Raw genomic sequence first — 26,571 nt, 5'->3', positions numbered from 1 at the left:
TCGATTGGAAAATTCAACCTCACACAATGGGTATATAATTCATCGGATAATTTTGCTGGCGATTTTTCCAATGAAAGAAACGTGTCTGTTTTAGGTATTTCATGGGATTCCAAAAGAGATATTCTACATTGTGATTTATCCAGTCTCATTAATTTGAATATTACACCTAAAACGAAACGAGGTTTATTGTCAATAGCTCAAAAGATCTTTGATCCCATTGGTTTCACATGTCCAGTAACGTTGATTCCGAAACTGTTATTACAGTTAACATGGACACTAAAAATTGGTTGGGATGAAGAATTACCTAGTGACATAATCGATAAATTTGAAGAGTGGATGAAACAATTACATTTCCTTAATGTATGTAAAATCCCTAGATCGCTTAATAATTTAAATCATTTCATTCAGGAAAATGTTTCTATTCATGTATTTTGCGATGCCAGCAAAGCGGCATATGCATCTTGTGTATTTTTAAGAACAGAAACAGATAAGGAAGTCGTTCTACAACTCATTCAGGCTAAATCTAGAATAGCACCAAAAAACACCACAATACCAAGACTTGAGTTATTAAGTACAGTCATTGGAGTAAGATTATGTCAATCCATTAAGAGAGTGGAAGAGATGAAACACTTGAAAACATTTTATTGGAGTGATTCCATGGTAGCCCTAACATGGATAAAAACCAAAGGGTCCTGGAATACATTTGTGGGGAATCGCGTGAAAGAAATAAATTCGTGCAGTAGTATTGATGATTGGTATCATGTACCAGGGGACCTAAATCCGGCAGATATTGCATCACGAGGATGCACTGCGAATATACTGATTAAATTAAAGTGGTGGGAAGGTCCTCAGTGGTTAAAACAGAGTCCAGAAAATTGGCCCCATACAGAAATAATTTGTTCAACGGAGGATATAAATATTGAACAGAGAAAAACGACTTCTGTTAACTTCGCACAAAATGAAGATTTTTCCAGACATTTCGGATACTTCTCCAAATATACGAAAATTGTGAGAATGATGGGTTATATTTTGAGATTTTATAATAACTGTTCAAAGAAAAATCAAATAAGAACCGGTGAATTAACTTTCGATGAAAAGGAAATGGCAGAACTTCGTATTTTAAAACTTATACAGAGAGAAAGTTTTGGTTTGGATAAAAAGTCGATTGGAAATCTTCATTTGATGATAGACAAAAACAATATTATACGTGTACAAACTAAACTTATACTAGGTGATGATAGTAATGATTTCAAGTATCCTGTTGTTTTACCATATAAACATGATATTGTTAGAAAATTGATCGAGGAACAACATAAAATACATCTTCACGCAGGGACTCAAACACTTCTTGGAATACTTCGTGAAAGATTTTGGATACTGAAAGGAAGAAAATTTGTTAAAGAAGTGATAGAAAAATGTGTTCAGTGCAAACGATTCAGAAGTAAGTGCATAAATACGCCTTTTGCTCCACTACCGAAAGATAGGATAAACAATGTGTCCGCTTTTGAGATAACGGGAGTAGATTTAGCTGGACCATTGTACTTGAAAGGGGGAGACAAGTCCTGGATCGTACTGTTTACCTGTGCAGTATATCGAGCAGTGCATCTGGAACTGGTGAAATCTCTATCAACAGACGCATTTTTATCATCACTGAGGCGATTTATAGTGAGAAGAGGAAGAGTTTCAGTTATATATTCTGACAACGGAACAAATTTTATTGGAGCAAAAAACTACTTGAAGAAGATAGACTGGAATGAAGTTATGGACTACTCTACAGTTAGAAAAATCAAATGGCATCAGAATCCTCCAACAGTTGCTTGGTGGGGCGGTTGGTGGGAACGCATGGTCAGAGTAATTAAGGAATCACTTCGTAGAAACTTAGGGAAAGCAACTTCAACTTATGAAGAATTGATGACGACTTTATGCGATTGTGAAGCCATAATTAATGCAAGGCCTTTAACTTATATTTCGGAAGAAGATAATTTAAAACCGCTCAGCCCTTCTATGTTTATTTCGGATATATCTACCAGTGAAACTCCAGATTTCGATATCATAGACAGACATCATTTAGTGAAACGACATAGATACCTGCAAAAGATAAGAGATGGACTCCGAAGCCGATTCAGAAAGGAATATCTAGCGGAACTCGTACATACTGGTAAAAGAAAAATAGGTAGTTTAAAAATTGGAGATGTTGTTCTTGTCAGCAGCGACAATGTAAAGCGAATAAACTGGCCTATAGGAAAAGTATTGGAAATTTATCCTGGAAAAGATGACGTACCCAGGGTAGCGAAAATAAAAGTGAACAGTGGGGAACTTATTCGACCGTTTCAGCGTTTACATCCTTTAGAAGTGACGACGGAAGAGGACAGTAACAATTTTCTTCAAATTGAAAAGAAAATGAATGCAGTCAAAGGTGAAACTGATGAGGATTACATAACAGAAGAGCAAGGCATCAAAAAGAAAACTGAAGAGATAGTCACAAGAAGGGGGCGAAAAGTCAGAGCTCCGCATCGTTATGGTTTCGAGTGAAATTTATAATGTGATTTTGAAATTTCTCTTTTGTTTTTTATTTCAATTTCAAAATGGGGGAGAATGTTGGATTCAAAATGTATGTTTTTATTATTCCCTCTGTATATAGATTTTTTATTTATTTTATGTGATGTCTGATAATATTTTTAGTTAAATCAAGTTTGTTAGTAGAAAGAAGATGTTGATGACAGTTGTCAAATAAATAGAATTTAAATACGTCAGTAAGACTTTATTTGATAATAAAATTATATCCATCCCATATTTAAAAATGACATCCTACAAAACTTGTTTTGAATACTTTCAAGCATATTATAGGAAGGGCACCAAATTGTGGAAAAAAAAATTGGATTATTGGTCTAACAATTGAACAATATATGATTTTTAAGGTAGAGAGAGAGAGATAATTCATCTGCAGATCTAAGAATGAAACCTAACATTTTTTTGGTCTAAACTGATTTCCTTGTCTCTTTTTGTTGTTTCCAGTTCCGATTGCTTGATTTCATTTAGCCTATTCATGGGTTTTTGTTCCGGCGAAAAGTAAATTTATGTTTATATTCAAATAGTACTATGTTGCTGTATCGCTGCTGTTTCAATGTTTTGACAGAATCAGAATCAACGAACTTAGGCGTGCGCAGCGTTATAGAACAGTGCTTTCATAAAATTGTTCTACAACGCCATCTAGTGGCGAGTTACAGAAAAATTGATAGTCTAAAAACCTTCTTTATGAAAAATTACTTATACATGTCAAGTTTCATCACGATCGGTTGAGCGATGTAGAAATTTATCACTTATTAACCAACCAACCAACCAATAAACATCCATTTTTATATAGTAGATTGCAATAAGTTTATATCACACCAGCGTATAAAGTTACTATAATAATTCAGTATCATATGAGTCATGAATGATTTTGAACATGTTCAGATCATCAGCAAACAGAAAAAATTCATAGAGAATAAGATTATTCAAGTTTAATATGTGTAATTGATGACTTGTTTATTTTGTGGCAATGGAGAATTTTCTTCCTGACGAAAATCGAGTAGTTTTCATAAGAGAGCTCTAAAACAACGCATTTTAAACTTATCATTTCAACCTATTTCTTTAAAAAAATAATTTAAATACTTAAAAAAGAGGAATGAAATAATGCATTCAACATTTAAAGGGATTCGTTTCTATTTCACCATTTGGCAACACCGGTTATGGCTAATAAAGGACAATGAATCTGTTGTTACCTGTATGAGACAAACAAAGATAGCATATTTTAGAGGCGTGCTGTTCTGTTTACTTATGTTCCGAGTTCAGAGACATTCTGTGACATATGACATTTTGTGCACCTAACCTATCTTCCTCTATATAAATAAATAACAAAACAACTGTTGTGGAGGTGGTATTGAACTATAATTCATATTTTGCCTTAATTGTTGATTTATAAAGATAATTTTCCTTTTTTAAAGTAGAATATCTATGTACGTATAAATTATTTCAATTATTTCTAGGCGCTGTTGCCAATATGTGAAGTAGGAACAAAACCCTTTAAAAATTGAAACCCAACATTTAAAACATCAATTTGAATACTTTTCGAAGTGAATTTGAAAAACTCATGAATTGAACTCAACTTTATTTTGTTCAAACTTGCATTTGCTGTAATAACCCAAATTGAGGAACATTCCCCATTCATGATCACTTTAATGAAATGAATTAAAACACTTTCGTCTAATTTCCACTAGAGGTAATTAGGATTGAAGAAACGTGATGGAGAAAACTGGAAAACCTAGTTAAAGAAACTTCGAACAAAGAGAAAAATCCCCCAGTACCAGTTACGAGCCTTGTATATCTTTTACAATACCGATTCCAGGCGATAAAATATATCCGTTTCACCAACAAAAGAAGCTATTAAATCGCACTTGGCCGTTACACCGTGCTACTAAAACTCCTCTTTTATATTTTTGTGCCAGCACAAAGGCCAATAATTTACCCTTTTGCCAATTATGGCGCAGGGTATTAGATCATCTTGTGAGTTACTCGTGCAGTTGAATATCGCCGTAACCGGTAAGAGAGCATACCCAGTTCGAACAATAGAGCATCTTATTAACTCGACAAGATCGTTTATTTCGTTATTGTTTTGTTCTTGTTTTCCGATGGCCACTTTAAATATTGTGGCCGGCAGCTAACTGTATCGTAAATCTCCAGTCAATTTAAATGCGCTTTGTTTTCTAATATTCCAAGAATTATTTTGCATTTTTCTCTCCGCGCAGATCTAGATGGCAGTGAATTTGGAATTTGTTGGAACTGCAATCGGAAAGGATGTGAATTTACTTTCAGTTTAATAATACCATTTCGTTATTTCTGGACTTTTGTAGGATCTAGAAGGCTAATGCTGATCTCACAAGTATCAAACAAAATGTTTTGTAACAGTTCGAAAATGAATATTTTTCTGTGTACTTTGGTTTTAACTATGATAACAATAACACACTTTTCATAAACATTTTAATTTTCATACGTATTTCGCTAACACAACAGTAGTAGCTTCCTACAATTTTTCGATACCATTTTTATAGTGCAATTTGTCTTTGACCTCAAAATGGGCCTCAGTTTCGACAATTACCTCTTCATTGGCGCCAAATTACTTCCCATCGGGCATTCTCCTGAGGTCTAATTGCAATTTTGCCATCGTTTTCATTGATTTGCGACACTGTGCAGGCCTTCTTTGTATATTGGCCAAACGGGGAGCACGTTTTCCTGAAGAATGAAAGAGAATAGAAGTAGTTGTTTGAGTGAAGACCATTTCCACATTTGGTAACCAACTTCTAGCAGTGAGACATGAATTCAAGCACGATTATATGTGATGTTTAGTGTAAAGTGAACTCAGATAGTTTTGTTCAATTGATTGAGTTTGTTCCTGGGTTGAGGAATTATCAGTCATTAAGTAGGTAGTGAAGTCATTATAATGTAAATTAGTAAAATATAAGTTGAAAATAGTAGTACCTAGTAATTCCAATCACCCTAGTAATTCAATGATTACTTGTATCGGTAAGTTTGTTCTATTTTCAGGTCCAAATCTTCGGATAGCTTCCTTTGTATGATTTAAAGTGCTTCTTCGACAGGAACGTTGATGTAGAGGCTTTCCACGTCGAAACTGATCAGTTGATCCTTCTCTTTGACTTCGATTGCCCCTAGGAAGGATTTAGTTTACATTGAACAGATGTTTAAAGTCTGTATCCTCGTAAAAACTGCCAATTCTCAGAATAGATACAACTCTCTGAGAACTTGAAGAATGGTACAATAAATGCCTCAAACTTTCAGTTGTCTGCCATTGAAACATTATTCTTTCTCACCTGCAACAGGTTCTGCAACCTACCCTTCAAATTTTCAAAGACAACTGATCAGATCAGGGGTCTCCAAACTACGACCCGCGGGCCAAATCCGGCCCGCCAATGTCATCAATCCGGCCCGCGACAGCCAATGATTCACTGTCATCCATCTGGCCCGCGACAGCCAATGATTACCTAATTGTTGTTACTATTGCTGTGATAAGTTGAAGAAGAAAACAGAATGATAATTACTCGGTTTTATTTACTTGCAAGGTAAAACTTAACGACAGAAATGATGACAAAGAAAACTTAACTCAAGTATCTAAGTTTAAGCATATTAATAACTAACAAATAATTGAAATGAATCACAGTAAAACAAAAACACTAATGAGATTTATGTAATTGTGATTTTCCACCGACAATACTTTGTAGTTGTGGATCAATTTTACTTGTACCAATTATCAAAAGAGATTTAAGATGCTCATCGGTTAATTGAGATCTGTAAATATTCTTTGTGTACTTCATCTTGGAAAACGTTTTCTCACACAAGTAAGTAGTACCAAAAACAGTAGTGTGGCTGAATATTTCACATGTTTCAAAATGTGTACGTAATTGCGATTGAAATAGTATTATTTTCTGCCTGAAGGATTTGATATTGGTGTATAAATCAGGGAGAAGCTGATTTTCTCCTTGCAATTTCAAATTCAGTTCGTTCATATGATTTGTCAAATCGACATAGAAGGCTAACTTCCACATCCATTCACTATTTTCTAAATCGGCAAAAGGGCGTTGCTTCTCATTTAAAAAAATTTCGATCTCTGCTCGAAGTTCAAAAAAGCGCTTACGGACTTTACCGCAACTAAGCCAGCGTACGGCAGTATGATATGGTAAATCATTTTCTCCAATCTGTTGAATAAACTCGCGGCATTGTTTCTCCATCGAAGGTTCTTTTTATCAATGGCATTTTCAACTCCCTTAAAAATATCTGCCCCAGTTGTCGTGCCGTGAATACTATCAATATCAAGAAGTTCTTCATACACTTCATAGCTTTTATCTACTCCGCGAATAAAAATCTACACCTGAGCAGTATCTGACACATCCGTTGACTCATCCAATGCTAGAGAAAACCACTCATGATGTCCATTTTTGTCAGACAGTTGAGATGATATATTTTCTGTGATATTTTGCACCCTCCGAGCCACGGTGTTTGCTGACAAACTGACACTTTTAAATAAATTTTCCTTTTCGGGGCATATTTCTTCGGCTACTGCAATCAAGCATTCTTTTATCATTTCTCCATCGGTGAATGGTTTGCCACGTTTTCCGATTTCAAGAGCCACACGAAAGCTGGCGCGAGTTGCAGACTCTTGTTCAGTATTCGCTTTGGTAAACAAAGATTGCTGCGATTTGAGTCCGCGTTTCAAAGCTTCAAATTTTTCCTTCCGCAAACTTCCTGTGTACTTGGAGTAACTTTGAAGATGTTTCGATTCATAGTGTCGTTTAATGTTATAGTCTTTGAGAACAGCTATGGTTTCATTACAAATTAAACATAGCGCCTTATTACTGGACTCAATAACAAAATACTGAAAGTTCCATTTTTCTTGGAACGTTCTGCATACACTGTCGATTTTTCGCATCTTTTCCATACTAACAAATCACACATAAAAACAATAAGTCAAATCAAAATACTTTTATTGACGGGTGTTACTTTATTTCATAATAGACAGTTTCGCTTCCTTCGCCTTTCCTACGCAGACTAACTCGCAGTTGCGCCACTAGCCTTTTTAGATGCAATTATTACTGCCATCTCGAGGTGATCGGAATACACTAGCTAGAACCAGAACTTTCTCGAACCACCGCGGTAATTCCAAATATTTAATTTCGCCTAATGCCACCTAGCGGGTAGCTGAAAAAGATAGTACATAGTACCACTACTCGCCACTAGATGTCGTTAAGTGTCACAATATACAATAATAATTGAAATGCAAAAAAAGCGTAAGTTTGCTTAGGTCACGCACTTTGCGACTATCCTAGTTTAGAAATATAGTTAAGGGCAGAAATTGGCTCTTGGAACAAACTGAAAAAGTCATTATGGCCCGAAGGCTTCAAAGTTTGGAAACAAAAATCAGATCAACAGGAACCAATTTCCAGTTAGGAATGTCGCATAATTCGTTTCTCTGAAAATGGCTGATAAAGCAATTACTATGAACCTCTTCAAATTAGATTCCGATCTATATTTGCTCAATGAAAGTTCAGGTACCCATCCGTTTCGGCGCCTTTGTGCTACGAGTGTTTGATAAGGAAGCGAAATTAATGATGGCAGATAAGCAAATAATGAACAAAGTGGTCTTGGAGTTACGCTGACACAGTAAATATTGTATTTATAAATATGCTCGATCGTTTCAACTACAGTATAAACGTTGAATTGGTGTTTCATTTGAAAAATAGGTTATTCATTTCACGTAAGTAAGTGGAAGTAAGATCATAAAATATATAATAGTAGCTAACCCGGCAAACGTTGTTTAGCCATAAATTATTTCTATCAGAACACCAACACTTACAAATAATATAATGTCCCTTAACAAACGGACATTGATTGGCCTGGGGCATTATTAATAGCATTGCAAATGCCAATCTAATTAGGAATTCCACACGTTCAAAATGAATTGGTACATATGTAGGTATAATAGGGATTCGAGGTATCGTTATAACTTCACCTCGAAACGCTGTTCATTAATTTTTTAATGACTAATGCGTGCCGTTGCACAGCCGTGGTGGCTTCAAATTACGGATCCAACCTTCTGTGGGATAATTCACAGATTCGGTGGCATTGCGAACTATATCTACGCTCGATGGATAAACAATAATAGTATCCGAAAACTGTATAGGAAGTGAGAGGAGGCTTATTGTGTGAGAGAGGCAGGAGACCAGCTTCGTCCCGGCATAATTCCGAGTAGAGAGTGCTGGATCCTACGACAGGAGGACATACTAAGAGCAGATAGCTGTTGGTTCACAGATGGATCAAAAACACCTTCAGTTTCAAGTACAGGTGTATGCAGACGCAAAAAAATAATATCGGTTAGCTAGGCATCTCGTGCTGCAGTTGGCCCCCACCAAGCAATGTTCAGGTGTTACTGAACTTCCTCCAAGAAGTAGACTTTGCAAATTGTCTCTGGTATAGACTTTTAGTCATAATGGCCGGAGAGGTATAAGAAAGCAGCTGTTCCTCCTTGCATGTAATGTCCAATTGGTATTCAACTTCCTCAGTAGGAAGACTTAGCAATTTGTCTCTGGTATAGAGTCTTGATAATGTTGGCCTGAGAGTTGAGAAGGTTGCAGATCCACTTTGCATTGGCATCCTTTAAACTTTTCCAAGATAAGAAATGAATACCTGGACTACAAGGAGAGGTTCAGACTTGATCCATTTCGAGGCTGTATACATCCTTGGAAGAATGTCTTAAAACAATTGTTACGAGTAGACTATACCAGGGATGACTTACGTTGTCTGGTATGCCTGCTAACAGATTACTCATCATATGAAGGGACTTGGACTGTCAGAAAGCAGTGTTTAGAAGATGATAAATCAACTTATGTCGCTGTCGTAAGTAAACAGAATTAATGTCTACTTCCTCGACATTGTTGCCTTCATTAATAATAATTTTGGAAACATAAAAAGTTTTTGTATTTGGTGTCTTCGGCATCGACAATGACCATTATCCCCGAGTTCTGGGTAGGCTGTGTTAATAACTCCTCAAATCAAGTCAACAATGTGAAGTAGAAAACTCAATCCACCTTCAACTAGATGAATTCTTGTGAAAAAGTATTTGGTAAAAGAAAGACATTCGAACTCGGGATATATTTCGAATAAAAATCTCTCGGAAATAATTTTTTAGGTTACTTTTTTTGACAATCTCCTTCGAAAACTAGCAGTTGTTTTCAGGAGAGGTTATTTTCTTTGAAATAGAAAGGTTTTGGTTTTCTATCTATTTTTAACTACAAATTTAAAGTTTTTCTATTGAATTTGTGTCTATTTTTCAAAATATTTACGTCATAATGTATCACTTGAATATTTTTTGCAGGTGGGTGTGTCTTTGTGCTTGGTGGGTTGCGAGAGTGGGACTTTCCTGGTCACCGGAAAAAATGAGGAGTTTGAGTTCAGCCCTTCACGTGTGCGCGTGGGCTCTTCCGGCGGCTCAAACTGTTGCTGCTCTTGTTAGGAGAGACGTAGACTCAGATGAACTGACAGGTAATTACTCATTTCATTGGTGTTTTACAGTAGTAAAGGATTTACTCTAAGCTGGGTGTCTGGACACTCAATAATGCTTCAATGCTTCAATATTGGCTTCCAGTCCAGAACGTCAGTCGTTTCTGGTGTATCTCTGAAGACGTGAGCCTTAACATGACCCCACAAGAAATAATCCAAATCACACGATCTAGGCGGCCAATTGACAGGCCTCAGCCTCAAACGTGAGATAAATTGTTCTTAATTGGGCCATTGTTTCGCGTGTCGTGTGGCACCGTCTTGTTGAAACCACATGTCGGGCATGTCCAATTCTTCCATTTGGGGCAACAAAAAGTCGTTAATCATCACACGGTAGCGCTCACCATTCACAGTAACGTGTCGGCCATTGTCGTCTTTGAAGAAGCACGGCCCGATGATGCCACCGACCCATAATCCACACCTAACAGTGACTTTTTCGGGATGCATCGGTAGTTCTTACAATGCTTGTGGCTGGTCTTAACTCCAGATGCGGCAATTTTGCTTGTTATCGTATCCATTCAACCAGAAATGAACCTCGTCGCTGAACACAACTTTTCGATAAAAATGTGGATCTTTCTCCAACTTTGCCAGCGCCCATTCACCAAATTTTAGACGTTGTGGGAGGTCGTGTGGCTTCAATTCTTGCACCAGTTATAACCATAAGGTTTCACACCCAAATCCTTTCGCAAAATTTTCCACGTAGCGGAGTAACAGAGGCCCAATTGCTGCGAGAACGGCGGCAAATCGACATTTCACGGTCATCACGAACACTGGCGGATACAGCCGCAATATTTTCTTCGGTCCTCACTCCACGTATGCGTATTGGTGGTTTAATGTCCAATAATGTAAACTGGGTTCGAAATTTAGTCACAAGCTTCCGAATAGCTCCCTCAGTAGGCCGACGAAACTGCCCATTATTTTGAAGACGTGCATGATGCACTTTCTTCACCGAGCATGAATTTTGATAATAAAATTCAATAATTTGTAAGCCTTTTTCATTCGTAAGTCGATTCATGGTTAAATTAAAGACCAAACTGAACAAGTTTGACAATGCCACAAGACACGATTCATGCGTGATCTGTCAAAAACAATGTTGCCAAAAAGATACCAGCAAAAAAATCACTCATGATGTACGTACAAAACTTTTGAATTAACTTTATATATTGATTTGAGATTTATCAGATATGAAATATTCACGTAAACAAAACTTATTAATACCAGTATAGTTTATGTATAGTTTATTAATAATGATAATAAGTCACGTATTTATATTTCTTCACAAAGAGTTAGTGAATCACATTTTAGGATAATTCATAAGACTCGTCAATAAACTTCAGTCTCCACTTCAACGACCGTAACGTACCTATGAAAAAAAACTTTCCTTATACAGTCCCGGCAAGCACTATTATTTATGTTTTCCTTTTACGAACGTCCATCTCTAGCTAAACATTACCATGAGACATCAATAAAAGTGTACAGCACACATAGTCATCTCGGTGACAGTAGGGAACAGAGCAAACGAACAAAAACTAAATCACACGGGAACTCGTTTTTACGAACCGGTTGACAGCGGAACGGTTGATGCAGGGTTGCCAACAACTAGCATAATACGCGAAATCGTCGCGCATTTGTTGCGTTTCATGGTTTGGCGAGTTTTCTGTGCATTTTACACCCTATTACTTCTTTCCAGTAAATTAGATTCTCCTCGGAGTCCCTCTAGCTCATTACTATTCAGTTTGAAATTTTTGGTAAAACTAATGGTCCAAATAGATACTCCAAAACGACCAAAACCTCTTCTTCTCTTTTATGGTCGTGTAACAGCAGGTGAAAACGTTAATTTGTGGGAAAATGTCATCTTCAGAACAGTGAAACAAGTTAAAAGACGTTTCATTTCCTTGAAGTTTGCTCTTGGTGGAATCAAACCAACTTTTCTTCGATGTTCCAGACTATCAAGGTTGCAGATGTTCGCGTATCCAATTAGGCAAGTCATGATTTATAAAGAATGTTTGAATATCTCTGTGAAATTATTGATGTGTTCTTCAAATAATCCAAACATTCAAATTTGTTTTCGGTCTTGAATTTGAATAATTTCTATCAAACTCTAACGCCTGTCCTGGTTATCTTTAGAACGTTCAGAAAAACATGACAACAATCATAGTTATTTATGGATAAATGATAAAAAAATTACAACAATATTGAAACAATTCTTAGAATCTGTATCATGTTATGAAGTGACGACATAACGCTGTTTGAAATTCTTACTAAATTTGAGGGTTTTTGGAAAGCGCTCACTTGAATATTACATAACTTTCTGTAGGACTTACGGTCTTAGGTTATCTCTCTTTATGATTTGTTATTGAAACGTACCATGAATGTTTTCTGTTAAGATGTCATATTTTGTATTCCAGTTTTGGCCGGATAGCCTTAGTTGCTGAGGCCATTGAATCGAAAAGAAGAAGTATTCCAATTTCACAAGAAAACTGCTCATAATTCAGAAACAATTCAAGACTCTAGAAAAATTATACACAAATGCCATTTCATCACTATACTTTGACTACAAGCGCATTTTACTCAAATTGACGCAATTGTGTTTTCCCCCAATACCGACCATGTGAATTGTTCACACTAATCTTCAATCATATTCCGGAATCAGTCATCCCCGTCAAGAGTTATTCACTGTATCTCTGGAATTTGCGGATTTGTAACATCAATCTCTCGCAAAACCGCTTTATTGGCTTGGCAACACTGTCTAGATGCTGAGGAGTCTGTCTTGTTGAAGAGATGAAGCCATTAAACAGGTGAAAATCGCATGGAATCTCAAACGCTCCGATCTGACGCGTGTTTAGAGTTGCACATCGTTTTTCTCGTAATTTGCCTGCTTGATGATTTTAATTTTATTTGGCTTGGCTCGTAATTATGCTGCCAACACATTTTCATTCGGTACTTTATCAAACTGACGCCAATGTATCTGCGCTGAACGAATTGCTGAGATTGACCGGTACTTTGAGTGGAAGAGTAATTACCAAATAAGTGGTGGACAAAGTGAAACAACTGTGTGGTTGGTCGTTACTCATCATAATCCCAATTAATAATTAAATTTTTAACGGGCATCCATTCTGAATATTGCATATATACGATGGACTTCCAATTTATATCCAAACGATGTCTACTGGAAGTAGACATCGAGGAAGTAAATATGTGATTTTACATAAACATGCGGTTTAAGATATCTCATGAAGAACTAATCCAGAGAATTCAAGTCTGCAGATGTAGGTGACCATGGTTGATGTCCCCCACGACATATCTACTGATGAGCAAAAGTATCAGTTAAATATTCACTAGCAGGTGAAATAAGCAGGTGTCCCATCGTGCATAAACCGCATATTCCGTCTCACTACTAGTAAAGGTAGGTACGTAATCAAATAATTCTGGCATTGTGTTTTCTAGAGATTGTCTATTCAAAACACCATTGAGTCGAGGAGGAAGAAAATGCGGCCCAGTGAGATGAACTTCCAAAATTCCCGCCCAAACGTCTACCAAGATTCCTGCTGAAATCCACTTTCTACAGTGGCATGGGGATTCTTATAGACTCAAGAATTATTGTTATGAAAGTTTATGATGGCATCCCGTAAAAAAATTGTTTCATCTGTGGATAAATTTTCACAAGTGAAATTCGGATTTTGTACGATTATTTGAAGGAACCAATGACAGAAATCCAATTGTCTAGGAAAACCTGCATCCGTTGCTTGTGAAATGGATACAATAAAGTGGTATGCAGGCCCTTCCAAACACTTCGAAAAATATAGGACTAATAAAAAAACTTTTGTGTGTTTCGGATTGTTAGACCATTCTCAACTTGATAGTATATACTGATGCAACCGTGTTTGCACGCTAAAACAATTTGATGATACTACTAGTCACCTACTGTCATCAAGAATGTCGTACAAGCAGTGTTTTAGGTTAATCATTTTCCACTTTTGAACCTCCAGTAGAACAGGACGTTGAAATAGGGCCGAGTATTTTTTGAAATACATTTCAATTACGGTGATACGTAGGACCCAGCCTCATGACTTCGACAGTTGCGGAACAAGCCAAATGTTACACCCATGTTCAATCCCTAAAGAAATGGGATGGACTCAAAGGATGCAATTTCGCCAGGATCACCCTGGGCGACCCTGAGAAGCTGGCGCCGAAGAAATATCTGGCGATGACCAGGAAAAATCTACGCTTAACAGTGGGATTTCTGACTGGCCACTGTCAACTAAAGAAACACCACCAAAATATGGGGCTAATGGACACACCTCTATGCAGGATCTGTGAACAGGAAGATGAGACTGTCAAGCAGTCCTATGCGAGTGTCCAGAGTTATAGTCAATAAGAGAGTGTGTGTTCGGCGAGTCTTGGCCTACACCTGCCGATACAAAGATGTCTTCCAGTGACCTGTCCACCTTCCTGGAAAGGACAGGATGGACCATGACCTAGGAGGACAACTCCTCGGGAGGATGTACAATGGGTTACATGTGGCCTAAGTGCTGTGTGCCTACACTCACCCTCCCTACTCTACAGATACAGATATGGAGATACGTACTTCATTTCATCACACCGTAGAATTTTAAATGGGGTCATTCGTTCAACGATAAGTTCGCAGTGAAATGCCCTTTACACACCTCTATCAATATGAATCAATAATGGTGCGCATTTAAGTAATTATAGCCCATCCAGTTATGCCAACCAGACATCAGCTCGACTGGTCCAACGACCCTGCTGAAAAGGCAATTGTTAATTAACGAGTACACGCAATGGGTGTATCTGATAAAGAAAATAACTTCGAAGAAATTACGAGGATGTGTATAAGGAACGCTTGTTAGGCCATAATCGCTTTGGACATGACCAGCTTATTTAAAATATGTAAATGTTTGTTGAGATTTAATTAACTTTAATTGCAAAACGGGATGGCCAGCCAATCTTGTTTGCAGTTGCGAAACGTTATGATCCAAATAAGCAGTGGCGTCAATCTTTATAATCAGGGATGGTTATTGATAAATTACATAACAATAGCAAAATTAATGTGAGTTTACTTGAAACTGTAATATCTCAGCCTTCAATTTAATCTAAATAAGCGCCATTTGAATAAGTGCACTTCTGCCAACGTAACACAAGTCGGTTAATTCATCAACATAAAAATTGGCTGCCCAGGATTCGATGGGATTGAAGAAGGTCGTTTTTGTCTGGTCCTGATCAGCGAAGCGCCTGAGCTACAAATTCATATGGCATTAAAACTGACAAAACTTTTAAAACAGTCTATATTTCTAGAACAAACCCAAAAAAATGAACTGGTGAATTGAAGATTCCGCCATCTTGAGAAATCCAATGTCCTTCAGATAGTTGGTAGTATTTATGGAGGGTAAAGATAAGAAGAACCGTCTCTGTGTGTGAAAAAGTGTCCGTTAAATTGTGCTTAATAAGGGTGCTGCTACAGTAATTCTAAAAAAAGGCGCTGAATGAAAACCGAAGTTTCATAATAAATTGCTTGCTTGTCGTTTCTTAACTCTTGATCAATGTAACATTTAAGAAGTAATACATAAATGAAAAGCGCCAATGACAGTAGAAAAAGTAGAGAACAAAAGTTCTTTAAATTCAAAATAATGAAAGTAAATTTCATAAATATCAGTTTTAAAGTAGATGTTAAACTTCATGTTAATAATTAATGAAGAATATATTGCTTACAATTTATTACAATGTATTATAACAGTAAGCACTACAAAATTACAAAAGGTATTATTTGAAGCTGATAGCAAAATTCAATAGATGTCTCCACGTTTTACCACAGCATTAATTTTAGGTTATATTGACGAACTTAATTCATATCAATCCCTTTGTCTATGCTAACGCCATTCTGGAGGGTTTTCGAACTATTATTTAATGCTGAAAGTTGGACAGTTTTTCAAGCTTCCTTCCATATGAGACGAATCTCTTTATCTGTGTTATGAGAACTATGACAACGAACATACCTAGGTTGACGAACAACGGAGAGACCGAGGTTGAAGCCAGACTAATAGTGTTATTAAGATGATGGATCTTGTTTTACAATTTACAACATTAAAGTAGTTTATTTAAATGCATTGTTATCTGATTAGTACCAAGAATATAACAATATCTACCCTCCATAGTAGCATTACGAAGAAATAAGTAAATGTGAAACTGCAAACACCTACATTTCCCGTCAACCTCGTCGATGAATGTCTGTTTATAGAACACGAGACAGATTGCATGAAATTACTATCAGTTTTAATCCTGCGACACATATTGAATTACCTTTCGGTATTTAAAAGCCTCCTGACAGGTCGTATCATACTTCCCTCTCTCTCTCGTATGGCGTTTCATGTGAGACATGTTGAACACTACCCAGACGCCTCGAAAGTCTCTGGTTTCCCATTAACTGCCATCGCGGCCTACTCGATGTCACTTGGAAGGCAAACAAGCGAGACTCGAAACTCGAACTGTATGCAAAACAGCTGCCTGCTTTTACTCGCATCCAGCTTGCTTTGTCTGGACCGCGCCACATTATTCACCACTTGTTGCAGCAGCGTTCACGATACTTAAAAAACGACTCACGATAAATTTTCGTGTGCATCTAGATGGCGAAATGTTTAGCGGTGGGACGCTATTCAAATGTCCGTGTCGAGGATTTTTACACGCACCGATGCCAGACACGTTCAATCTGATAAAGTAAATGGCCTGCCATTCTGCTATTAATTAAAATTGGGTGAGATGTCGTGATGCTGATTCTGCAGGCAAACAAAAAAAATGTTTTTGAAAACAAGTGGAAATAATTTATACGTATCTAGATATTCTACTTTAAAAAAGGAAAATTATCGTTATAAATCAACAATTAAGGCAAAATATAAATTATAGTTCAATACCACCTCCACAAGCCACATAAACAACAGTTGTTTTGTTATTTATGTATATATAGTAAGATAGGTTAGGTGCACAAAATGTCATATGTCATAGAATGTCTCGGAACTCGGAACATAAGTAAACAGAACAGCACGCCTCTGAAATATGCCATCTTTGTTTGTCTCATACAGGTAACAGATTCATTGTCCTTTATTAGCTATAACCGATGTTGCCAAATGGTGAAATAGAAAGGAATCCCTTTAAATGTTGAATGCATTATTTCATTCCTCTTTTTTGAGTATTTAACTAATTTTTTAAAGAAAAAGGTTGAAGTGATAAGTTTAAAATGCGGTGTTTCAGAGCTCTTTTATGAAAACTACTTGATTCTCGTCAGGAGGAACATTCCCCATTATGGTCTGCGAAAGGCCGAGCTCTTGTGAACGTCGTGAAATTGACTGACTCGAATTCTTCTCCACACTCTCACAGACAGCAACGATTTTTTCGATAGGTCTTACGTTTCGTCGACGTATGGGTGTTGGTCGATCGTTTATTGAACCAGTGGACTCAAATTTATCCACCATAAGTAGTCCTCTCGGTAGAAAGATAGTGTCGACTATAAAATGGGCGGAGCGCGCGGTACGTTTCCCGAACAAATTTTATGAATCAATTTTATTATTTCCACGTGTTGTTGAATGCTATATCCGTCCATGGTAATTTGGTAAAACAGACTGAATAAATGACAACTGAATTAACAGATGTAGCTACAACAAGCTGGCCGTTATCAATTGTCAAAGTTCGGAAGTCCCTATACAGTCCAAACGGTGCATGGCCCTGATGGCCCGAGTCTAACTGAAAAAACTAAGGTTCATTGAGCACATTTAAGTGCAATAGTCAAAGTAACCTCATATGTGTCAGATTTGAAGATCCTCTTTTTTGTTTCAGGAACCTGCTACATCGGAAACAAGAATTCGACCACCCTACTGACCCTAGTGCTAGTACCGTACTTCTTCTACTTCGCTAGCGGCACCATTCTCCTCTTCTTGGGCTGTGGTTACGTCATGAAGAAACCCCGATCTCTAGCGGCTGCTCCTTTAACCAACGCGGCTCCGCGGAAGGAAAGCGATTTTCTAGGGGCCATTTGCACTCTGTACGCCATTCCTACGTTTTGCGTAATGTCAAGCATATACTACGAATACAACAACAAGGACCAGTGGCTTGCAGGTGAAAGAAAACCGGCATTGTGGGCTTTCTTGCTCAAATACTTCATGGTCTTGTTCATCGGCGTGAGCAGCGTCTTCTGGATTTGGTCGATGAAGAGCGTGACCGCATGGCGAGCGGTTCTGAGAAGATTGGGACCCAGGAAGCAGGCCCCTCTGAAAGTACAAACCATGCCGCAAGTAATGAGATACATGCCGGCGCAGACAATATCTACCAGCTTGAGTACCACCTCCAAGCACTCGTCGAGGTCGCATCCCCATAGAAAACAACCTCGATTGCATCACATGAGGTCGGGCAGTGAAACAGTCATTTAAGTAACTCAATTATGGATGAGTTTGTGATAGGTTTCATTTATTTTTGTAAAAAATAACACCGAAGTCTACAGACGCAGATATATATGCAGGGGGTCAGAGTTAGACTGACGGATTCTGATGGAAAATTTATCTAGAAGACTTCTTGTCTGAGAAGTCAAAGAATAGAGTCACAATTGATTGCATAGCTTGTACAAAGCAATAATATAATTCCTGAATCATTTTTTCCACTAGTTACAAATCCCATCCAAATAAAATTTAACGTAGTGGCTTGAATTTGCTGTTGAAAATAATTTTAGTGACAAAGTTGAACAGCCACGATAGCCCATAGCCTGATTTTGGTTTATTGGTTCCCCATTCGGGTTATCACCACCATCTCAACATCACATTACTCGAATATATTATTTAATGGCCCATTACAATCCACATCTCTACTATAATCCATTGTATACTTTTTAATGCAAACAATATATCTTGTTTCAGTTAGTCAGCCATTCACGTTCGAGTTTTTCAAGTCATATATGAGTCTGTTCAAAAAATAAAATGAATTTTCATTTTTCTCAAAAATATTCTTGTAAGCGGCGCTTAATTTCAAGATAATACTCCTTTTTGACCGTATGACATAAACTCCCGAAGATAATCAGGAATTAAATTCGCTGCCACACGCTACATGCCCAAATTTTATGCTGACATCCTCAGTAACTTCTCTCATAGTGATTTAACGATTCTCCAAACAAATTTTTCACTTTCTCAACACTTCCATCGGTTGTTGAAATGCTGGGGCTTCTAGAGAGAGCGTCGTAATTCACATCTTCTTCTCGACCTTCCATACAAAGCTTGTATCATTTGTAAACGGGAATGAAAAGAAGTCATTCGGTGCCAAGTCAGGACTGTACGGCGGATGACTCATCAAATCGATGTTTTGGGTGCTCAAAAATGCAGTTGTTTGAGCCGATGTGTGAGAGCTCGCATTGTCGTGGTGAAGAGTGATCCGTCTTCGGCGGTTTGTTTTCCTGATTTCTTAGAAGACAACTGGCAAACAAATGGTTGGTGTACCACTTAGAATTGACTGTTCTGCGTTGTTCTAGTGGTACAGTTGCGACATGTCCAGTTTTTCCGAAAAAACAGGCGACCATTTGCTTGGAATTGGTTCGTGCGCCAAAAACTTTCGTTGGATTTGTCTCGTATAGAAACACCCATAGTCGACTGCTGTTTACTTTCGGGCTCATATGCGTAAATCCACGATTCATCACCTATCACGATGTCATAGACTTGTTTCGAAGTACCGCGATTGTATTTTTTGAGCATTTCCTTCGACCAATCGACACGAGCCTTTTTTTGAGCGATTGACAAATTGTGTGGGATCCAACGCAAACAAATTTTTTTGACAGTCAAATGTTTATGGAATTTTGAATGTATGCTGGTCCCACTAATGCCTAAAGTTGTCTCAATCTCACCATAGGTCACATGACGATCTTGCAATATCAGTTCGCGCACAGCATCAATGGTTTTCGGAACAACAACTGATTTTTGACGACCTTCACTACAATCAACTACGACCACGATTGAATTCACCATACCATCGATAAACACTGGTTCTTGATGGAGCTTCATCGCCAAAAATTGAATTCAGTTCGTCCATGCACTGTTGCTGAGTTAATCCACGTCGAAAGTTGTAAAAAATAATCGCACGAAAATGTTCACGATTTAATTCCATTTTTGGGCCCAGATAAATATTTTAAGTTACTGTAAACAACACAAATAGGGCGCGTATGTCAAAATGTTCGTAGTACGTATAACCTCAAAAATGTCCAACTTCACGATAGAGCTGTCAGTTGCCAGATTGCAACACTAGGGTTGCCAAATGCCGAAACATAAAAGGCAACCTATCGTATGCCACTGTCAATATTTCCAGTGCTTTAGAGGGCTTAATTTCATTTCTCTCACAACATTTGCTGCAAATTCATCAATTGGGAAATTTTCGTTATGCGGACACCCAGCGATTTTGAAAAAATTTTTGACTGTACTTACGTATTTTGATGCGTAGATTACGAATCCGAAAGAAAAAAGCGGCGCTCTCCCTTATTTAAAAAGTTACGGCCCTTCAAAGTTCAGAAAAGGGCAACTTTTCAGCCTTCTTTTTCACTAAATAAACTATTTAAAAACACATGCATTTATTCACTAGGTCACCTTTACATCTTATTCGTCCTTCTTTAACACTTTTCACTTCAATAATCAACATTTTTCTTATAAAAATGTTAAAAAATGTACGGAGCTGCTTTTTGGTTACATATCACTGTATTTTACGTTTTTAAGGTTAATGATATGGTTGGTACGACTGATGCAGTCCATATTCCTGAAGTAATTCAAATGTTTTTTACCTTCATTCTTTAGATCGTAAATTGGTGGTGGTGTATTACGAATTTGAAATAGTAGGCGACGGCAAATACCAACCGCTTTTTTCTGAAATGTCACTAGTAACTAACCTAAAAATAGAATAATGTCACCAGGAGAAGCATTCGTTTTTAAATTAAGTTTTTTATAAGAAAAATGTTGATTATTGAAGTGAAAAGTGTTAAAGAAGGAGGAATAAGGTGTAAAGGTGACCTAGTGAATAAATGCTTGTGTTTTTAAATAGTTTATTTAGTGAAAAAGAAGGCTGAAAAGTTGCCCTTTTCTGAACTTTGAAGGGCCGTAACTTTTTAAATAAGGAAGAGCGCCGCGTTTTTCTTTCGGATTCGTAATCTATGCATCAAAATACGTAAGTACAGTCAAAAATTTTTTCAAAATCGCCTGGTGTCCAGATAACGAAAATTTACCGACATATGTTCGAGACGAGTTTACCAACATAAAAAAGTAGTTAATGGAATGTAAGTAGCCCGCGAAATTTGAAAATTCGACTAATTTTTTGAGGAGACCTCGTATATTGAGAACAGTACCTATCTCTTTTATGAGATTGATAGAAAGTCCATTCTTGACAGTGGCCCATTTTACCACCAAATGGGGAATTGGTGTTCATCTTCCTGCAGCTTCCACCGCAAACAAGCTTTCATATTTATTAAAAATATATTATCTGAACTGTGAATTCACAAAATAGAACCAGATATAGACTATTATCTTGGAATTTCCAAATAATGTGAACAAAATAAATGTTTGGAAGTATGTTCACGGATTTTTGTAGAGTTTTTTGAAAATGATTGAGGATTTATTGTTTTCTAACAAAAAAACTCGCGGGAACTATTGACTCGCCTTGTACATGTTATCAAAAAAAAGCATGAATATTTCTGAAAACAACTAAATCCATTATGAGTTCCTTCTAGGTTTTATTTCATTATCATTCATTTACATCCTTATAGTGTAAGAAAAATGTAATCAGTGTAAGTACTAAAGTATAACTATGAATTAATGAAGCAAAAAATGAGTGAATCAATGTTTGATTGTCAAACAAACTGAAAATGAAAACATTCTGAATATTTTCGTTTTTAAATTTGTACATAAATTTTCTACATTTTAAAAATTGTACATACATTTATCTCGTTATCATCTTGTACTTGTAAATAGTCTGTGATTATGGTGTCTTATACAAATATTTATTTTTCCACTGCAGTTAGCACAAATTGCTATTCCCTGTAAATATTTTATAACTGCAAATACTGAAATTTGAAAACGCTCGTATACATCACATCTGCATTTTCCATCATTCATGTCAGCCTCATGAGTACCAATATAATGCTTTTCGTGTTCGTCATATTCACGGCACTTCATAGGAGAGGGTTTTAGACTTGTTTCCCGCCGCATGTGAATTTTCCTTCAACGCCTCTTTCTTCAGTATTTTTTGTTCCGCTCCAGATCCATTCAAATGGATTTCCTCAATTTTCAATTCAGATTTGTATATTTTATGTTCGTATTCCAACCAAGAAAGGAGAAAACATTTCATATTCATGTTTTTTGGATTTTTAATTTTTGTATATAATGTGGTGCCATTCAAAGATTCAGTTTTCCTAATATAAATGAGTATTTTTTCAATATAAGATTTTATACATATTTTTTATACAAGGACGTACTTTAAGGTTTAATTTTGTGTAAAAGTGTATTGTGATATGTGTCTTAGAGAATAAGCAATAAACTTGATGAAAAATGTTTGTGTTCTTTTATTTTTAAATTCGTATCAACTTCTCAAGAAGTTTTCTTCATCTCCTGATGTCACCAACTTGATTGATCAAACACGTGTCGAGTAGCATATTGCAAATCTGGTGATTGCGAGAATGCTTGTTTTTGGATTGAAATAACGCATTGGACTAGATCAGAATCCCGGAGAAAGTTTGAAATTAAAACATTATGTTGTTCGCTCCAACTTTGGAAGAGGAATGAAATACTCTGAAAGAATTCCTATTTTCAATTATGGAATATCATTGACTGGTCACTATCTTGCACTGATGAGTGGCTAATAAGCCCGAAACCGGTCTGCAAGTGTGCCCGTTCCATAATTGAAGGTCGACTCTTTCAGTTGTATTGCATATGCAGGACATTTTCTGTGAAGATTCCTGCACTGACGCCTGTCTGATATAATCCAACGCCCTTCGTGGTATTAGCCAGGGGAGTAGTTGTTTTCTGATAGTCGTCAGTCCATTAAACCTACTGTGTAGGTATATAGAGACTGGCTTGAACGTTTGAAGTTCCATTTGCTTTAGATTTGTTTACTGCCAGTCTTCAAGCATAGCCCATTGACTAATAAGAAAAAAAATAATAAGATTTTGATTTTTTACCCTCGTTGAGAAGAAGCCTGTTTGAAACAAACCAATTACTCGCAAACTTCACGCAGAAAACATTTTTTTGGGAAGTATATGGAAATATAGGTCATTAATATATAGAATGAACAAAATTGGCCCCAGTACAGAACCCTGGAATACCCCGTGTTTGACAGATTTCACATTCGATTCAAAACCATGTAATGAGACACACTGTGATCTATCGTGCAAATATCATAATAGGAAAGTTTCTCAAGCGGAATATTGTGCGAAACACAATCAAATGCCTTCGATAGATCGAACAATGTTATGAATGAATGTCTGCGCTCCTCAGGATTTACCACTACACTCGATATGATATTCAAATGAGCATTGATTGTAGACTTACTCTTTCTATACCCAAATTGCCCAGGGCAGAAAAGAGAATTAGCTTCCAAGTTTGTTATTAATCTGCTTTTGACAATTACCTCAATAACTTTCCCAAGTATAGGTATAATGGAAATAGGTCGAAAGATTTCAATAATGTGGGGGTCTCCTTTTTTCAAAAGAGGTAAGACTACAGATTTTTTAATATTGCAGTTGAAGCTCAATTCTTCCGCTATCCCACGCACCGTTTGTGATGGGTCGGTCTCCACCAGGGTCGAAGCCTTTTTCTAGATTACTGTAAGGCGACCATTTCGGGGCTCATCTTTGAGGCTAAAATCTCCGGATTCGGGACGAGTGTCCCAACATAAAAAACCGCTTATAGAATATATGTAGCTCGCGAAATTTGAAAAGTCTAGAACAAAATCAAGATACAATGTTTCATCTTATTTATGAAAAGTGATACAAACTTCTCTTGATTTTCCAAAGTTACTTGAAATAGCTTACATCAAAACTGATTGATGTCTCACTATATTTTCTACAGTTTAACATGTCCATCAGAATAGTATGACACCAATGAAAAGAAGTTAAAATGAAACATAGGAAAAAATAAACTACATTTTATTACTCAAACAATTTTTTTATACCTTGAAACTTTACCTATTATAAAATTTTCTTCAAACAACCTAACAGCTGAGAATATACATACAGCATTTCAAGATTTATAAAACATTGTAAACATCAATATGGTTTAGTTAATAAAGAAAATAACGGCAAGGAAAAAATGTATATTGGAAACAATAAAATATCAGGCTTCACAGTTATGTTAGGAATAATACTGGACGTGCCAGGACCCTGCAGCAATGCTCCTAATCCAAATATGCTCACCGTTATTCTGTGTTCCACACAGTTTTCCATCCTCCTAAGCTCGAAATCTTCGGAGGCATCTATTCTGTAGTGTAACATCCAACCCACGGTTATTCCATATTCAATAATTTCACTTCTCCTGAATTTTTTCTGTTTCTTCAACCACTTCATCATCCTGCACATTTGCTAATTCTTTCACTCCCGACTTCAGAGTAAACACAATAGGTACCTGTTCTAATATTGGGTTACTGTCTTTTTCTAAATGTCTGATCCAAGATAATAACGAATCTTTACTGGATGTCCCAGTAGCACACACAGCATATATCACACCATCTTCTTGTTCGTGAACTGATGGAGTAGTTTGCAGATATTTTCCAACTGGCGGCTTTAAATTGTAGAGTGATACTTTCAATTTGCTGACATCGTCAATATCTACGTCTTTTTCTACTACCGGTCTCGGTTTACCTCTCAATATGAAGTAGTTGATGGGATTTCCCTTAATCCAAATCTTGAAGGAACCTGAAATGATTTGATTGATAACACTTTAAATATTTGTTGATGACGATGATGACGTTCTTATAGAACAATATACTGCAACTAACTTCAAGTCACCCATCAGGTTATTGGTTAAAAGTAGTTATAGAACATATTTTTATGACTTTAATCTCTGGTTCAAAATTCTTGTCGAATCTGGGAATTTCCGTTGAACTTTCATCAAATACTGAACAAATCATAATTATTGCAATAACATGTAGAATTAATCCAAGGAAATCTAGAAAGGTATAATTTGTTTCACAGAAAGAAGAATATTTCTTTAAATACTGTATATACTACCAACTAACATACCTTCTACATAAACAGGTTCGTCAATTTTATTTTCAGACAACAGACGCTTCTGATTTTTACTCTGGGCACTCACTATCCAGGTATCATCTATAGAGTCCGGAATGTCAGTGCTCTGATAAACAGTCACCACAGAGGTAATATCAACACTACTTATACGTTCAATAGCATATTTTGCTAAGTCGAAAGTATCTTTGGGCAAAGGGTCAGGTACCGGCCAAGGGGATAAATTTTTGAACTTGGGCATCCAATACATCATTCTCCAAAATTTTCGAAGCGGGAAACCTCTCTTTCCGAAGATATTCAATAGCAAATCTTCCATTTCGAAATCAGGCATAACCCCGTTATCTTCCATTTGTTCTAATAAGTCGATGATACACTGTTGCTGTTTAGGATAATGCATGAACTCAGCTTGAAGTATATTGGTTGGGATAAATTTTCCTGAAAAAATCGATTTTCAGGACCTATCTGATCAATACTACTTTATTTTTCAGTCACACACTCACCTTTAGGTAAAATATCTATGAGGGCTTTGTATACTTCGAGATCTTTATTTACTCCAAAGGTTTTCATATTTTTTAGAGCAGAATATATAAATTCAACATGGCCCCTGCGATATATGTGGTCACGGTTTATGAAAATTTTTACCATCTCAAGGTATGTGTTTTTATTTTTATCTTGCATATTTTCAAAACTATCCCACTGGATTACAGCTTTTTTATCTTTTTCATTGTTATATTTAGATGCCGAAACAGTAATTGCTCGATTGAAATGCTTATGTGTTGATCGGAATCCGTATCTACCAAACACATATCTGAATTTTTCCAAAAGCATTTTTTGGACTCAATGTTACATTAAATACTGAAGAAAATATCAAGAATCCATTATTTTGAATTATTTTAAAACTAACCTGACACATAGCACATAACCTATAAGTAATCATTCTTCTTCAACATTTTTTGACACTTGCTGGCTTGCTGCCTTATCGATCAGTGGACCATTGTGGCAAGGAAGTGGTGCATAACACGGAAAACCAAACACCAGCCGCTGACTACAATACAATAACCATGGTCTCTCGTTTTTTCGCCTTTGGAAAGTACCTAGGTGGGTCATCAGTGTCCAACCACTGTCCTGAACGTCTTCTATTGTCGTAGAGTATCCACTGACGATTGTTTTGGCTGCGCAAAAGCAAAGAAGAAACCTCGAAACGTGACAAT

General features: G+C 36.7%; 2 protein-coding genes across 2 annotated transcripts in view; one reads left to right on the top strand and one right to left on the bottom strand.

The window, feature by feature from the left end:
• The window catches only part of LOC111505404 (frizzled-4), an 83,310-nt gene extending 60,637 nt beyond the window's left edge, over nucleotides 1-22,673 (top strand). Inside the window, exons 3-4 of the mRNA XM_074171495.1 lie at nucleotides 9,923-10,089; nucleotides 17,947-22,673. Coding sequence (XP_074027596.1) covers nucleotides 9,923-10,089; nucleotides 17,947-18,536 — 757 coding nt within the window. The 3' untranslated portion in view covers nucleotides 18,537-22,673. The remainder of the gene's footprint in view (nucleotides 1-9,922; nucleotides 10,090-17,946) is intronic.
• A 1,576-nt stretch (nucleotides 22,674-24,249) lies between these two features.
• Nucleotides 24,250-26,287, bottom strand: ECSIT (evolutionarily conserved signaling intermediate in Toll pathway, mitochondrial). The gene is made up of 3 exons (XM_023160200.2): nucleotides 25,861-26,287; nucleotides 25,358-25,795; nucleotides 24,250-25,030 (listed from the first exon to the last, which is right to left on the bottom strand). The coding sequence occupies exons 1-3, from the start codon at nucleotides 26,186-26,188 to the stop codon at nucleotides 24,642-24,644; spliced, it is 1,155 nt and encodes a 384-aa protein (XP_023015968.2). The 5' UTR covers nucleotides 26,189-26,287; the 3' UTR covers nucleotides 24,250-24,641.
• Between the last annotated feature and the right edge of the window lie 284 nt (nucleotides 26,288-26,571).

The sequence above is a fragment of the Leptinotarsa decemlineata genome, unplaced genomic scaffold (assembly GCF_025532065.1).
Source record: "Leptinotarsa decemlineata unplaced genomic scaffold, Ldec_3_MD MMD2_tig00000010_RagTag_RagTag, whole genome shotgun sequence".
NCBI lineage: Eukaryota > Metazoa > Arthropoda > Insecta > Coleoptera > Chrysomelidae > Leptinotarsa > Leptinotarsa decemlineata.
This window is presented reverse-complemented; position numbering and strand designations above follow the sequence as displayed.